Source organism: Rhea americana, unplaced genomic scaffold (assembly GCF_003343005.1).
Source record: "Rhea americana isolate MKP2758 unplaced genomic scaffold, rheAme1 scaffold_206, whole genome shotgun sequence".
In the NCBI taxonomy this organism is placed as follows: Eukaryota; Metazoa; Chordata; class Aves; order Rheiformes; family Rheidae; genus Rhea; species Rhea americana.
The window spans coordinates 250,668-265,629 of NW_028186217.1; the positions used below are offsets into that span (position 1 = coordinate 250,668).

Below are 14,962 nucleotides of genomic sequence, written 5' to 3' on the forward strand. Positions count from 1 at the left end.
TTGATGCTCATCAGTGAATAACGCCATAAAGTTTCAAGATAGCAGGCCAAACTTCAGAGAGTTAAAACACTGAAAATACAAAAAACATTTGCAGGTACTAACTTCTAGAGTGACAAGCCCTGTACTTGAAAGGGCTTGAGCCTCTGATAGATTTTTTTAATCCTTTTTCATATCCTTTTGAAAAAAAAAAGGATAAAGTTTTTAGAACCAGGTCATTTTAATAAAAAGCTATAAAATATTGCCTGTGACTATTCATGTGTGTAATTACTAATCAAATAGACCTGAAAAGGGAAACGGTCAACCTTTTCAAATAACAGGGTTCAGTGTACATATTTATAGTAGTTACTAACGAGTAACCCGTGACTGTGTTTCCTTCAGTGTCAGCGAGTCACAGTGCTGTCTTGAAACATAACAGGGTACAGTTGTTTATCCCCCCCCCCCCAATGCAATTCCTGTGCTTTTAGAATACAGGTTAGGCAGGCACTGGGCATTCCTCATGCCACTTTACTTTCAGAGAAGTTTAAAGACGATTGATTAATAATAGAAGTGCTAGAGAATGTAGCGAGAGAAAAGCTGGTGGTTTGTGGCAAGACTGGTAAAGGAATGTACAATTTTGTGGTTGGAAACTTCATACTAATTGAAAAAAATAGTACGCATTAGATACCTCACTGCCCAGCAGTGTAAAACTGAAGTTCTTCTGGTGGAACACAGCTGACTTCAGCAACATGGGGACTTTTGCAGATCATGGATAGAAAGGCTTAAAAAGCTGTACTGGAGTCCTGGGTTAGGTTGGGGTGGTGGTGAAGGCTCAAGTTCATAGTCCCTCAGTTAGAGGAGGTCCTGCATGATTGTGCTAAAACTTGGCTAAGTGAGGGGAAAAAAAAAAAAAAAAAAAAAAAAAAAAAAAAAAGTGCTCCTTAATTCTCCATTTACGTGTTCAGGTTCTGAGCTGGTTTTGGGTTAGCTGAGCACAGGTGGCCCAGGCACCCATGGCGCGGCGCAACCCTCGATACAGTGTGCGCGGCGCCAAAGCCACCAGCTCAGGGCTGTGGGGATTTGCCAGCCAGCTGAGCGGTTAAGCTTAGTGTTCACGCTCTTTTAGCTTGCATGCTCTATCATATAAACTGAAAAAAATTTTTGAATACTTGCATAATTTGTTTCCATACAGGTCACAAATGTGAAATTAGATCGAGCTGTGCATATTGAAGGGGTTTCTTTCTTTTCTTTCTTTTTTTTTTTTTTTTNCCCCCCCCCTTTTTTTGTTTTAGCTTTGCTGGAAGTAAAGTTTAATTTCTCTTGAATAATTTTTTTAGTAATGATATTTTTCACTTGAGGGTCCAGTTATTTAAAGAAAGAAAAAAGTTTTTGTTTTCTTTTAAACATTGTGTTAAGCTAATAGCTTTATTAACCAAGTATGTTCAATACTTTTAATAGCAAGGGGCTAATTATGCATGCTGGTATAGTTTTTGAAATTTTTAAAAATTYTATTTTTTTTCTGTGTGGCCTTTGGTCAGTAATTCATTTGTAAGTGATTATATTACCACTCAACTGTACATGTGATGATACTGTAATGGTTCAGTGCCCTTTCTCTTTCCTCTTCTTTGAGCTCACACTGTCCATAACTAGCAAACACTTTGGTACTTTCCTGAAAGCCTTAATGCTAGCTTTTAAAGGGCAGGTGTGGGAATACTTGCAAATGCTTGTTGAGGCTCAGGCTAGTGTAGATGACCTTTAAACTATTTTGTGTTTATTTCTGTAGAACACATTTGACCTCAATAGGTCTAAGCAACTGCATTTACAGGAAACTTGATGCCTCCATGAATTTTTCTTCAAATATACCCCTCCTTGCCCAACGCTCACCCACGTTAGGCTACTCGTGCTCAGCAGTCCCTGTGGCTAGGGCTGTCCTGTTGCAGTGACCTGCCTAAGGCAGTGCGACGTGGATGCCTGCACACACGCAAGTGTGCACGCGATACCTGTTTGTGACCTGGGGACCTGAACAGCATCTAGCTGCTTAACCAGAGAGGAAGAGACAGGAGGACTCCACGTGGGGACGTTAGGCTTCATGTATGTTTGCCACTTCACAGCAGTGTAAGTTACTTAGACATTTGTATGCTGTTGTGGCTGAAACACACGACCCCATCAGAGAGGCCTTTGAGAAAACACTGCTGTAGCCAAGGGCTATTGCCAGAGGGTTCTTTTGGTAACACCTGTGGGAGGGAAAAAAAAAATTACACTGCACCTGATATCACTACATTAGCAAAATATAAGCATACAGAGAAAACTTTTCCAAAGAGATCTAAAACTTAACTCTCTGTGTCTGCTGGCTCTTCTTGCCCCCACCAGTGTACTTACTGCAAGAATTTGGGCACTGCAGCCCAAAATGCTTCACTAAGTAAGTGTATCATGAAACAGCTACAGCCATGCCTGGCTCTTTAAAGAAAGATTAGGCCAGAGTTGTTAACCTTTACCTTGTAGAAGAATTTTTCATTTACCAGTATGCTCTGTTAGAGTCATAAATGAAATCTGGCAGCTTCAACTGATTAATAAGTTTACAATGATTTCTAAAACAGCTTGTCCTAGCCAGTTTGTGGAATACAGTAGCTTCAGAATTTGAACCAAATTTTGATCTTTATACCCGTAAGTATTAAGTTTTATTGGAATACATGTAAGCATGTAATCTGAAAAAAAATTGAAACAAAAAAATACTTAGCTGATGCATGATCTTCCACCAGTTTTTGTACACTGCTGTGGAAAAGGCCATGAGGAAAAGACAGGCTCTTGTTAGGGCACAGGAGAAAAATAAGTACAGTGAAATAGTGCCCAAGCATTTGTAACTTAAGCTGTTTGATAATGCTTTTCTTTGTAGATGGCTATTCCTATGAAAAGGATGCAATGGAAAATTGGATCAACAATAAAAGACGATCTAGTCCCATGACAAATCTCCCCCTCCACTCTCTTCTGCTTACACCCAACAGGACTCTGAAAATGGCTATCAGTCGCTGGCTAGAGACTCAGCAGAAACACAATGCAACCACTTAGCTTTGAAGTTATTACAGTTCATTGAAATGAAGCTGTAAGTAGCTAAAGGAAATAACTATTGGAAACTACTGGAAAAAAAACCTCTAAGTTTCTGTTCTAACCTGTGACTGTCATTTAAATGTTTATGTTAAAAAGAACATTACCTTTTGTGCCACCAAAAGACCTTTACTGCACAATATTTCAGAAATCGTGTTCAAATTCAGAGTAAGTTTTCAAAATAAAGTTCTCTTAATTTTTTTTCCTGCATTTATGAGTTTTAAGGCTTGTTTGCAAAGATAATCTTTCAGAAGTTAAGAAATATTAAAGTATGTAATCCTTATTCCCATTTAAAAAACAAAACTGTCCTCTTTTTTTCTCCCTATTACTAAACATGCAGTTAGAAAAGGTCAGAGAGAATTTTTCCTATAACTGTCAGAGTGCACCTCATCCCACAGCTGTATTAATAATCTTTATTTTGTATGGAAAAAAATACAGTAGCTGTGCAAAAACAGAACTACAGGACAAGAATAATAAGACTTGTACAAAATATCAAAGAAACAGTAAACAATAAATAAGCTAAAGCAGAATAATGCAAACTCAACAAGGAACTTTTAAGAATGGCTTTAGGCTGGTTTACAATGTATGCACAACATTGTACACAAGCAAGTATTGAAAAGTGACTGAATATGTCAAGTTGATCACCCCAACCTGATTACACTCATAGGAATGTCACTACACCTGTTTATTTCAGAACAGTCTTGCAAATATAAACCCTTTTTTCCTCTGAAAAAAATTCACAACTTCATCCTATAAAACAACTGCACATACACTTTTCCTCAAACTTTCATTCTCACTCCATCAATTCCTTGGATGTCCTATACAAACACTTTAAGCATTTCATTCCTGTACCTTTTTCCATGAAAAAACATACTTTCCTTTAAGGTAGCACCCAAAGGTGAGTAGATAAACATATAAAGTGCAGTTACTGTTAACATGCCATAATATTGTGTTATTCAGTGCAATAACCAATATGGTCAAAGCCTTGCAATACACATGCAAATGTCACTGTTTGTTTGTTTTACTTGATTTCTTCTAGTTACTAAAAAGTTATATTTACATGTCAAAACATGGCTGCTTATAGTTTACTCATACACAAATTATTTATGGTTCCTAAATGTACATCATGCAACCCAAATTAGATCCCATTAGAAAAGTGATAAAATACTATCTTTGATTCTAAAAAACCCATACATATACAGATCTGTATGTTATGCAGCAGATAGATAGATAGATATAGATTTTTTTTTTCTTAACACTATTTGGAGAACCAAGCACTTAGCATTATAGAGGCACAATTATTATGCAAGTGATGAGATGTAATACAACCAAAAGCCAAGATTAAAACTATGTAAGAAGAGTCATATATTAAGAATAAAATCGAAAGACTGTCCTCGCTTGAGGTCCCAGTTTGGTGGATTGCTGACTCTACACAGATTTGCTATTCCAGTAACTATGACTGACCTGGGATGTTATGAACAGCTTAAAGTGGTTGTATCCCATTAAATACTGGCCAATATGAACTGCTTACTCAAAGGCAGAAGAGGCCAGCCAATCAGTATTTTACATAGAAGCAATACTCCAGCTGATGTTACGATGTCTGATGTTAAGGTTTTACAGCCATGTATTGTTCAAAATGACATTTATACATTGGATTCAATAAATGATCGCTTTGGTTTTGTAGCTGTCACAGGACTTGGATGGCCTTCGTTACTGATGTGAGATTGTTGTTTTGGTACAGAGTCCAGGTATAAATGGGAAGCTTGTTTAGGTGCTCTGCTGTCTTGACAGTGGGCAGATGCTTGGCACTTCGGTTCTTCAAGTTCTTTAACTTGGATGCTGTCTCCTGGGGCAGCAGCAGTAGAGGAAGTTTTAGTCTGATAGTGTTTGACTGAGTAATGCTCAAAATTTGAGGGCTGACTGCCCCCAGAACCAGCATTTGTTAATCCTTCTGATGCCTGAGAATGCCAAGTGCGACTGGATTGGTTACTTTGCTGCTGAAACCTTGCAGTCTTATCCATGATTCCCATAAATGGGGTGTTACGAGGTCTGTGTTCAGCAGTAGAACCCTGAACTTGATTTACTTTATTCTCCTTTGTTCGAACATCTGGCCCTAACCCCTTTATGGTATCTGTAAAACTACCTGCTGAACTTAAGTTGCTAGTTGAACTGGCAAGAATCATACTGTTGGACTGAGAACCAGAAGAGACACCACTGGTTACAGGGACTTGTTGTGTTGCTTCACCGAAATTCATCCGAGTAGAGTCTGTTAACCTGCCAGCAGCTTTAGACTTAGTTGCGGAACAATGACAAGASAGATTCTCATAATGCTGTGAGTGGGAACACTGGCTGGACTTACATGTCTCATTGTACAGACCAGAGCTAGCACCATTGGAAACACTTCCAGATGAAAATGTGCTTGTCCCATCCAAATACTGAATTTTATTGCCAGTAAGATTTTCAGAGTGTCGTCCTGACAAAGGACTTTGGGAAAGATGCTGAAAAGATGATTGTGTCTTTGTATTGCTTTGACTGCTTCCTGGTTTTGATCCAGGCTGAACGGAGCTCAGGTGCTGATTAGTTTTTACAATCTGTGCCTGCTTTGTTGGTTGCATGATCAAGCCTGGCTCTCTCAGGTATTTATTGCCCGTTCTGCTTTGAGGGGACACAGGTCTAGTTTTCTGCTGAACACCTTCCTGAATGGTCCTGCTGTATGAGGAGGCAGCCAAGGCATGTTGCAGCCTTTGTGGCGAAGAAACAGATTCACCACAGTGTGACGTTTCTTCTGCCCTCTCTTGAACATTAGAATTATCATTCACATCTTGTATAATGCCCTCCTCCTCATTTTCAGAGGTGTTACTTTGCTGTACTGGCTGCGGAGATTGACGCTTCTGTTGCTGTGCTCTCTGGAACTGTTTGCATTCTTCTTCTACTCGAGCCAGGAGACGTTTTATCTCTTGGTTGTTAGGACACAGCTTCATGGCTTCATGTAAGTCAGCAAGAGCAGCAAGTAGCTTTCTGTGGGAAAGAAGAGAAGGGGGGAGAGAGAGAAGGGAGAGAGGGAGAAGGGAAGGGGAGAGAGGGGGAGGGAGAAGGGAAGAGGGGAGAGAGAGGGAGAAGGGAAGGGGGGAGAGAGAGGGAGAGGGAACAGAAGGGGAAGAAGGCAAGGGTCAACTTTAATAATAAAAACTTGGGGCAAGTGGAGGCTTAGCATTGCCTACTACAGATACAACTCTACCACTCTCAAAACAGTGTTCTACATTTTTCATTTCCTGCTGGATGTCCTGAGAAGGAGAGTCAGATGTCCTCCATCCCAGGAAGCTCCTTCCTACAGTGGAAGCACTGACCTGGTCTTGAAACTTCCCTGTGTATCCCAGCAGGTTCTTCAAGAAGCCAGCCCAAGTGGGCTGGTAGCACTATAACCGTAAGCTTTGTCTCATGAGCCCTTTATGGTTATCTTCACAATAAGGACCTTCCTGAAATCCATTCTATTCCAGTTTTAAGAAGAAACCGTTACTCTTCTCTCCCCTTTTTTCATCTTAAGCAGCAGATGATTTAACAGCTAGTCCTGTACTATAAAAACACCCAGTTATTCTTGATGGTAAATAATGCAGCACTAGAGTTCAGTGGCACACTAACAAAATTCTGTTTCAGGTGGATTATCACTCCTATCCACTCTTACATATAACACATTCCTCCTCCTATCAGTTTGTCACTTTCTGTACTCCCTAATAATTAGCAATGCTAATTAGTATTCAGTATTGCTTTTTGTTTGTGCCTGGTCGGTTTTGACTAGCATTAAGACCTAACACAGATATAAAGATGCTTCCCTGTGCAGTTTCTAACTGCAACACTGTTCACCTAAAGGAAAACATTACTGAAAGTGTTACAAAGTAAAAAATCTGTGTGGAAATGGACAGAAACAAACAGTACCTGCTGTTTCTCTTGGCTCTTGCTCTAGCATAATAGGCTTCGTAAGACTTGGGTTTCAGATCCAATGCTTTGGAAGCAAACTCTTCAGCCATACCAAAGTCCTAATCATTTAAACAAATATATTCATTATACAGTGACATTAAAAGAAAACTGCATGTTCTTTATTGATGCTGCTGCTTCAGAAGTGTTAAGCAAAAGCTCATCCAGTCTAGAAAGTCACATTTATCAGTTAGGAAAAGCAGATGTTTTTCAGAAAGGCAGAATGGACTTCATCTTGCTAACCTTTTCTGTCATGTCTAAAGGGAACTGAATCCAATGTAGCTAAAAAACAACGTAGGTAAGATCTAAAGCCAAAGCTGTTAAAATGCTGGAAGAGACTGCATGTCAGACAGGATAAATTGCCACCTCAAATAGCAAAGCTTTATTTAGAATGTGCTTTGAGAAAAATACCAGTTAAAAACCTAAAAGTGCAGTGAAAACAGAACAAATTATGATGTGAGTTGGAATAGGTCAGAGCTTTCTTTGATATGTGATATCTTTAGACAAGAATTGCCCTAGATCTAATGTACTCAGTCTTCATTTGACAAGAATGAGGAATAAGAATTTAATAAATTGTTGGTTAAACCAAAGACTGGAAGTAACAGTTAGGATTGAAATGGGACAATAATGGCTATGGGAAAGATGAAAACAGAAGGAAGTCTTAATACTCATGCACAGCACATGGTGCTCATGATACAGAAGGGTATCCATACTTGTGCAGGATGTTTAAAAACATCATTAGGAAAAGACCAAGAAAAGGTCCAAGAGTACTAATGTGGTGAACTTCAGCTTCAGATTTGAGGTGATGCGCTTCAGAATTAGCAAAAGCTAAATGGGAACTTATTGGTGGGATATGATGAGAAACACACACACATGCACACATACGCAAACTGTTCAGAGTGACTTTCAGTTGTCGGTTTGATGCAACTGAAAAACAGTGGAATAATGCGGAATGGCTGCTGTCCAGCTATGCAGCAGAAGTATTTGGGAAGGAATAATGTAGGGTATACACTCAGAAAATCAGAGGATTTGCTTTAATTGTCAGTCAGGTTCTTAACAGGCATCTGATGCAGTGGTAAAGATAAAAACCCAACCAGTCAAACCCTACTCTCAGTTAATCCAAATATATGAAGCATAAACAAGATAGCTCAGCTGCTAAGTTATGATGTTTGTTAACCAAAGGTGGTGGGTGTTCCAATTAATCTGGTATTTTAACTTGAAAGTACAGAAAACGTATAGCAGTCTGATATTCCAAAATAACTAGTTTACATAGGAGAAGCCACAATAGTTCCTCCACAGCAACATGCTCTTATCTCATGAACTTTTCCCATGTGTCGACACAGCAAAGCTCAAAAACCAGAAGTCAAAGGAAGTCCAGTGAGAGCCAAAATAAACGTCTAAGTAGCAATGCTGGTAAGAAAGAAACCCTAGTATTTCATGCATGCAGTGACCCACAAAGACCAACTGACACACAAGAAGTACCTAATACTTTGGCCATATGCAAGTCTTTCCCTTGATGTTAACCCTTTGGAGGATTTTGCACATCCCTTTTCTGCCCTTTGAGCTCATCAGGAGAATTGAGTCACTGGAGCATGGTGATAGTAGCATGTCACACAAGCTCTCAGTAAAGCAGGAGAAAAGAAGTGTTAAGATTCCCAAGGCCAGAGAAGGAATAGATTAAAAATAAGAGCTTACATTTGTTTTTCGGCGACATCGTGACAAATTTAAGTATAATGAAACTCTCAGCTCATTGAAAGCTTTCATTTCTTCTCCAAATCCTTCCCTTGGAAACTTCCTCAAGGCATACTGATAGCGCTGGGCTGCTTCCTTCATCTTACCTTTCTACAAATTTAGGGAACAAGAGATTTTTTTTTCAGAAACTCTCACAATACTGCTGCAAAAAAGCACATTATGTAGTTGACATCTGCCAAAAGGTGCTCTTCAAGTAAAAAACACACAGTGAGATTCTGTGTGTGTGTTTGTGTACATACACATGTATTACACTTACACGCAGGCAAAATGAGACTTTCTGAGTTAACTGGAGCTTGTGTTTGTTTTGCAAATTCATACTTTTAATGGTGTTTTATCAGAATAGCATTTACATTAATACATACTACTGGGACCAGAACAATCCCTCTTCAGGTATGAAGACTGTATGATGATACAATTCTTAATTTTATTTTTACGTTTTTTAAAAAGAGCAGCCAAATAATTGAAGATGTAAACCATCAAACCTCTAATGGCTAGGTGGTATTATCAGAGCATGTTCTTAATGAGGAACAGGGTAAAACTAGTGCTACTGCCAAATAAGCTCTGGAGCTGGGGAGAAAGAGCCAGCGCAACATGCAGACATGCAGTCCAGGTACTCTCAGCTATCGTGAGCTGCTTGGCAGAAGGTAGAATTTAAAGCAGTAAGATGTCACTCTCCTACTGCTTAACTGAGGTTGAAAGTAAAGCTAACCTGTCCCTCAGAACTACTCTAATGATTAACAGTTGCACTAGAAATACTCAGATTCTCCAAAAGGTGTCTGGAGAACACCTCTATGATTAGCTGAAGATATGAGACAGGTTTGCTAAAACCACTGAAACCTTCCTAGTGTGAAAAGATCACCAGTTCTTTTAGTTGACAGCTGAAGAAATTTTTCTCTTTATGGATATTCTAACATTAAAAGAAAACTGCATGTTGCAGTTCTTCTGTTTTCATAAACGTCAGGGTTTTTTATTACTTTTAAAATTCAAAGTGGTCACAATTTACTGTTGAAACTGGCATGTAAAATGTTAAAAGTTTATTTTATTCAGCTCAAGAGCTGAAAAGTAGTTCTTACATGCTGTGAACATACTCAAATATGTGTTAGTCTGCAAAATAACTTCCCATTTATCACACTTCGGCAAAAGAATAAATCAAAGTGTCCTGGAAAAAGTTTAACAAGCTAAATGTAAACATACTATAAGCTCTCATCAGTTCATTAAAATTACTATAATAAAACTAAATGGTCTTAAAGACAGATTCCAGCTGGGAATTYGACCTCCATTAACAAATTGTAAACCATATTAATACTGAGCCCTGTCATCTTCATCTGTGATCTCAGAGTCTTAGCAGAGTCCAACCTAATGACTGACTGGTAGAGAAACTGAAGCAAGAAGAATTGATGACACAGTGGGTGGCATATCATCTCAGAACATTTACTAGAGACATTTGATCAAAAATCAAAAGATAAGGTGGTATGTATTTGATGTCCTTTATAAAAACCCTACAAGTTGCCAAGTTTTATAGCTAGAACAGACTTTGAATGAGCTCATATAAAACATTCAGCACTGTGTTGCACCAGTGAAATAAAGGAGGTACATCACACATTTTACAAAGATACTTCCAATCTTTGAGTATCATCGCTAGAGAAAAGAACGTATTGAAGGAGCTGACACTTTCCTCAATCTATATTTAAACAGCATGCAAAAGAACATTATCCTGAAGAGGATATGCCTGAATGTACTTATCTTATTTATTTTAACAAGACAGTTTCAGCTTAGCACCCTGCATTCTCAATTGCTCTTAAGAAATACAGTGCTACAAATGTCCACTAAGAAATTTGCTCAACAGAAAAAAATGCACTTATCCTTTTTTTCCTCATTTTGCATAGGAGTTTTTGCTCATTCTTTCTCAGAGTTCCCAAAGTTTCTTGGTCCCATTCCCAGCAGGAGATGATGGGCAAGTACACAACAGAAAAGGAAATGTAAAGAACCTCAATCTACCTTCAGACAGAAGTTCAATTACAGTGCTTTCCTAGTAGAAAGGAATAAAAGAAATCTACCTACTTTGTACAGTAAGTTTCCCTCTTCCATCAGTTTCTGCAGCAGAATGATGAGAATATCAGGTTTTGAGGTTGCCATTGCCCAAGCTGCATTTCCTGCAAGTTAAAAAATTTTAAGGTTTTCTAAAAAGTGGGGAGAAACTTCGTTTCTGATACCTAACTTCACTGGAAAGCATAATCCCACTTAAGTGGATATTCTATGTGTAAGGAACAAGTTTAATTTAATCTATATATCCACACTTCCTTTTGCCCCTTGCCCTCTTCTCTCCTGACAGGGAGCAGCAGGTATTAAATGGTCTGATTCATTTTTACCCTGGTCTGAAGTCTGTATAAGATATTATGAAAGTCCATAGCAAAGTACAGTCTTAAGTAAGGTGCTTTACTTAATCAAACTTAGAAATCAAGTAATTCTAAATTATGAATTAAAGGTACTGTAGATTCAATAGTAATCATGTACACAGTTGCAACATTTACTTGCCTGTTGATGATACATGATTTGGACATATCATTTTTACCAATTCTTTGCAAAAATGTAGAATTCTGTAATATATATTAAATGAATTTAATTTAAATATTTTCACCAAAGTCATTAACAGTATCAAAAAAAAGGATCACTAACAGAGTCGTCATTATTTTCTTGGGCAAGTGTATTGTGTTAGAGTAACAATGTAAAGGTTCCTCAAGAACACACATTAAAGAAAGGAGCAGAAAAAGATTACTTGTATTTCCTCACTTCTGAAGTGAGTCTGAAGTATTTGACCTTAAAAGAAGGGAAGAGATTCATTTCTCTTGAATAGGCACCTGTAAACTATATTACCTGCAAAATCTACTGTACAAGTCAAGATTTATTTAATCTACTTTACAAAGCTGACGGCTGTTTTAGCAGAACAGACATTTAGTTCTTTCCTTTAAGTATAGGATAGGTTTTATTAACCTAATTTAGCTCCCTTTCTCAGTAGCATAACCACTACTGATGTATTTCGACATCCGATAGCTCTGTCCAATGGCCGCATGCCACTGTGGTCAACATGCTCAATCACTGCTCCTTGCTCTACCAAATACTGCACCTGTGAACAGAAACAGGACAAGCCTTGTAAGAGTGTCCATGGTAGGACAGCCAGAACAGTGAGATGTTTAAGCCACCACYTAATCTCTCTTGAACTACGTACATACTCCAGAGTCTGAGGATTTTGAAGATTCTAGGTCTAAAATACTTATTGTAAACTTTTAATCTTACTTACAGGCATTCTCCCTTTCAGATTCAAATGAATTTCCCATAAAAGGCCTTAAATTCTTGTACATTTATAATATCGGAAGAAGGTGGTGCATGAGAAAGGTACAAGACTGAAAAAAAGGACTGGAGCTGTTGTCTTATTTCTGAAATCACCTAACAACAAAATAAGAAAAATAAATCTGCTTCTGAGTCCTTTTATTTCCACATATATAAAGATTGCATAATTAACACTAAAACATGATTTTTGATTTTTAAGATTTTTAAGATGAAAAGCATAATGAATTCTATCAATTCTGTCACTGTCATGCAAAATGTACGAGGTATCTGTGAAGGACAAGCAATGCTGCTTTAGGACACAGAAGCAAAACCTTTTTCTCATTTCATCCTTTTTGGTATTATTATTCTTTTTCTGTCCTTCCCATGTGGGGACTCTGTACCTCTGAGGTACTCAATTGGGGCCTATAAGGCTACCTTAATGGGTTTGCAGTGGCAGAGAAAAAAAAAGATACTTTCAGGTTCCACRTTTTTTTTTCTTTTCTTTTAATTACAGTTCATACATCACAGAGGAACTGTAAATGTTAGTTCTTACTGAGATTTAAAACATCCACTACAAAGAACAACAGTACATAATGCTGCCCTTCCATCACAACTACTTCAGTACTAAAACCTTATCTAGTAAATGCTTTTCTGAGTAAACACTTTCACTACAGTCAAAATGTTAGCAGTACAAGCATACTGAATACCGGCACATATTTCCTTTGCATTTTCATTGGTAGTATTTTTTAAAGCTCTGTTTTTTATTATGAAGATTTGATATGCGCTCAATTTGTTTTTAGTCAGCTTTACTTACAATACCAGCATCTCCATAAAAAGCTGCCAAGTCCAATGGTGTTCGTCCATTTTTGTCCATCTGATCAATTGTAGCACCCTTCTCAACTAAATACTGAACCACTTCCTTGTGTCCTTTTAGACATGCCCAGCTTAAAGCAGTCAGTCCTTCTTTGTCCAGAGATGAAATAGTTGCACCTATAAAAATGAAAATCAACTTTGTTATGAAGATACCCAGTTTAATATGTAAAATTACCTAACTTGCATAGATGCAGTCTAGGATACAGCTATTCAGCTTAGAACCATTTATTTCCTACCTTCCGAGAACAGAAATTCCACAGTGCTCAAATGTCCTTCACAAGAGGCCACCATAAGTGGTGTCCTGCCTTGCTTGTCACTTGAATTCACATCAGAACCATGCTCTAGTAGAAGTTTAGCAATCTGAAAGAGGAAATAGCAATTTAAAAACAAATAAGCAGATTTAGATTTTAGCTCTAATAGCACAGACTTTTACAGAAGCAGACTAAAGCACAATTTATAGATAAGCAATCACTGACAAGTCTTAGCAATTCAGGGCCTAGTTACTCCACTCTTGAGACTACTTGTCATGCCGCACTTAAGCCAATAAAAATTGGCAGGCATGAGAGGGGCTCCTGACCCTAAGGTTCCCCCTCCTTTACCACAGAAGCAGTATAATGGATCTGAAATTGCCTCTGTTCTTGGTCTGTGAAATAAAGTATTATAGATTCAATATGTTATTTTCTAAAGATATATTACAATCAAAGCCAATGTACTCTCAAATCTTTCCCATCAATGAAAATAACTTAAGCAGCGAGCTTCTGAACACTTTCCTTTAAAAGTTCATGCAAACGCATATTAGAAAGTTTATGCTAATTTATTTTGGGACTAGAGATGGGAGGAAATTTTATTTTATCTCAAGGACCATTTCCCACAGGAATCCATTTAATTTGTCAGTTGTTAAGATGTGTCAGACCTGCCAGTGACCCTGCCGAACTGCACAGAAAAGTGGCAGAATCCCCCTCCTGTTAGCTCTTGTCACAACAGCTCCATGTTCAAGCAGTAATTTGCAGACTTCCAGTTTTCCTCTTCCTGCAGCAGCTGTCAGGGCTACAGAAAGCATTTTCATCAACATCTCTTAGCTGTTTTAACACATCCTTTGATACATGAAACATGTTAGTGTTACAGAATTCTCAATTTCTTCAACTTAACTACTCCATTAGATTTTCATAATTACTTTTCAGATCCAAACGGTTAAGTCAGAATCGGGTTAAGGCAGTAAGCCAAAGATGTTCTATGGTAAGCAAAAAGTAATTCTCAAAGATGACAACTCCATCAGGTACACAGCTTGTAGGTTAAAAGGAATCTTTATGGCAATTTAGGATAAACTCGCCAGCTTATCTTTGAGTTAGATATCGTTCCTTCTTCATTAATCATTTTCTCATGAGAAAGCTTTGTCCCTTTCCATCACGTCTTTCCCAAAGGCAAAGATCACAACAGTTCTGGGACTCAGCAAAGGCACTGTAACTCAAGTTTTGGAGAGCACTGTTTCCTCAATGCCTAGCTGTGATGTATTACAATAGATATTTAGAGCTCCGCAGAAAGTTCACCTCTCAGACACCTTAGCTTCATTCTGCACTAATTAAAATTCTTTCTCCTGTTTTTCACGAAGAAAAGCACAGTAGGTCATCAATAAACAGTTCTGATTCCTATGTGCTCGTCCTTGCTCTTGGCCTCAAGGGAACACTGTGCATTTTTCAGCACACAAGAGACCTCAACATTCTGCCTCACCTTGAATACATTTTTTGAAACGTACAGTGTATGTTGTCACGTGGTCTTGATCTCCACCTAAAATGCAGTAACCTTTCAGCTTTTGGACAGATAGATACTATCATCACAAGACACCATTTCAGGAACGTCTGAAAACATTACAGAACATCACGTTTTCCACACACACCTCCATATCCTATTTATTGAGCAGTCCAAAACACATGTCTAGGTGGAATAATAATAAAACCACTGA

At 38.1% G+C, this 14,962-nt stretch overlaps 2 protein-coding genes across 6 annotated transcripts in view; one reads left to right on the forward strand and one right to left on the reverse strand.

Moving 5' to 3' along the window:
- Positions 1 to 3,288, forward strand: part of WDSUB1 (WD repeat, sterile alpha motif and U-box domain containing 1) — a 24,429-nt gene extending 21,141 nt beyond the window's left edge. The window contains exon 11 of the mRNA XM_085304315.1: positions 2,870 to 3,288. Coding sequence (XP_085160441.1) covers positions 2,870 to 3,042 — 173 coding nt within the window. The 3' untranslated portion in view covers positions 3,043 to 3,288. The remainder of the gene's footprint in view (positions 1 to 2,869) is intronic.
- A 189-nt stretch (positions 3,289 to 3,477) lies between these two features.
- TANC1 (tetratricopeptide repeat, ankyrin repeat and coiled-coil containing 1) overlaps positions 3,478 to 14,962 on the reverse strand; it is a 106,046-nt gene continuing 94,561 nt past the window's right edge. For all 5 annotated transcript variants that reach the window (XM_085304310.1, XM_085304314.1, XM_085304309.1 and 2 more), the window contains 8 exons: positions 13,916 to 14,049; positions 13,239 to 13,362; positions 12,944 to 13,119; positions 11,794 to 11,926; positions 10,864 to 10,955; positions 8,746 to 8,892; positions 7,012 to 7,112; positions 3,478 to 6,096 (listed from right to left, as the gene is read on the reverse strand). In XM_085304310.1, coding sequence (XP_085160436.1) covers positions 4,722 to 6,096; positions 7,012 to 7,112; positions 8,746 to 8,892; positions 10,864 to 10,955; positions 11,794 to 11,926; positions 12,944 to 13,119; positions 13,239 to 13,362; positions 13,916 to 14,049 — 2,282 coding nt within the window. In that variant the 3' untranslated portion in view covers positions 3,478 to 4,721. The remainder of the gene's footprint in view (positions 6,097 to 7,011; positions 7,113 to 8,745; positions 8,893 to 10,863; positions 10,956 to 11,793; positions 11,927 to 12,943; positions 13,120 to 13,238; positions 13,363 to 13,915; positions 14,050 to 14,962) is intronic.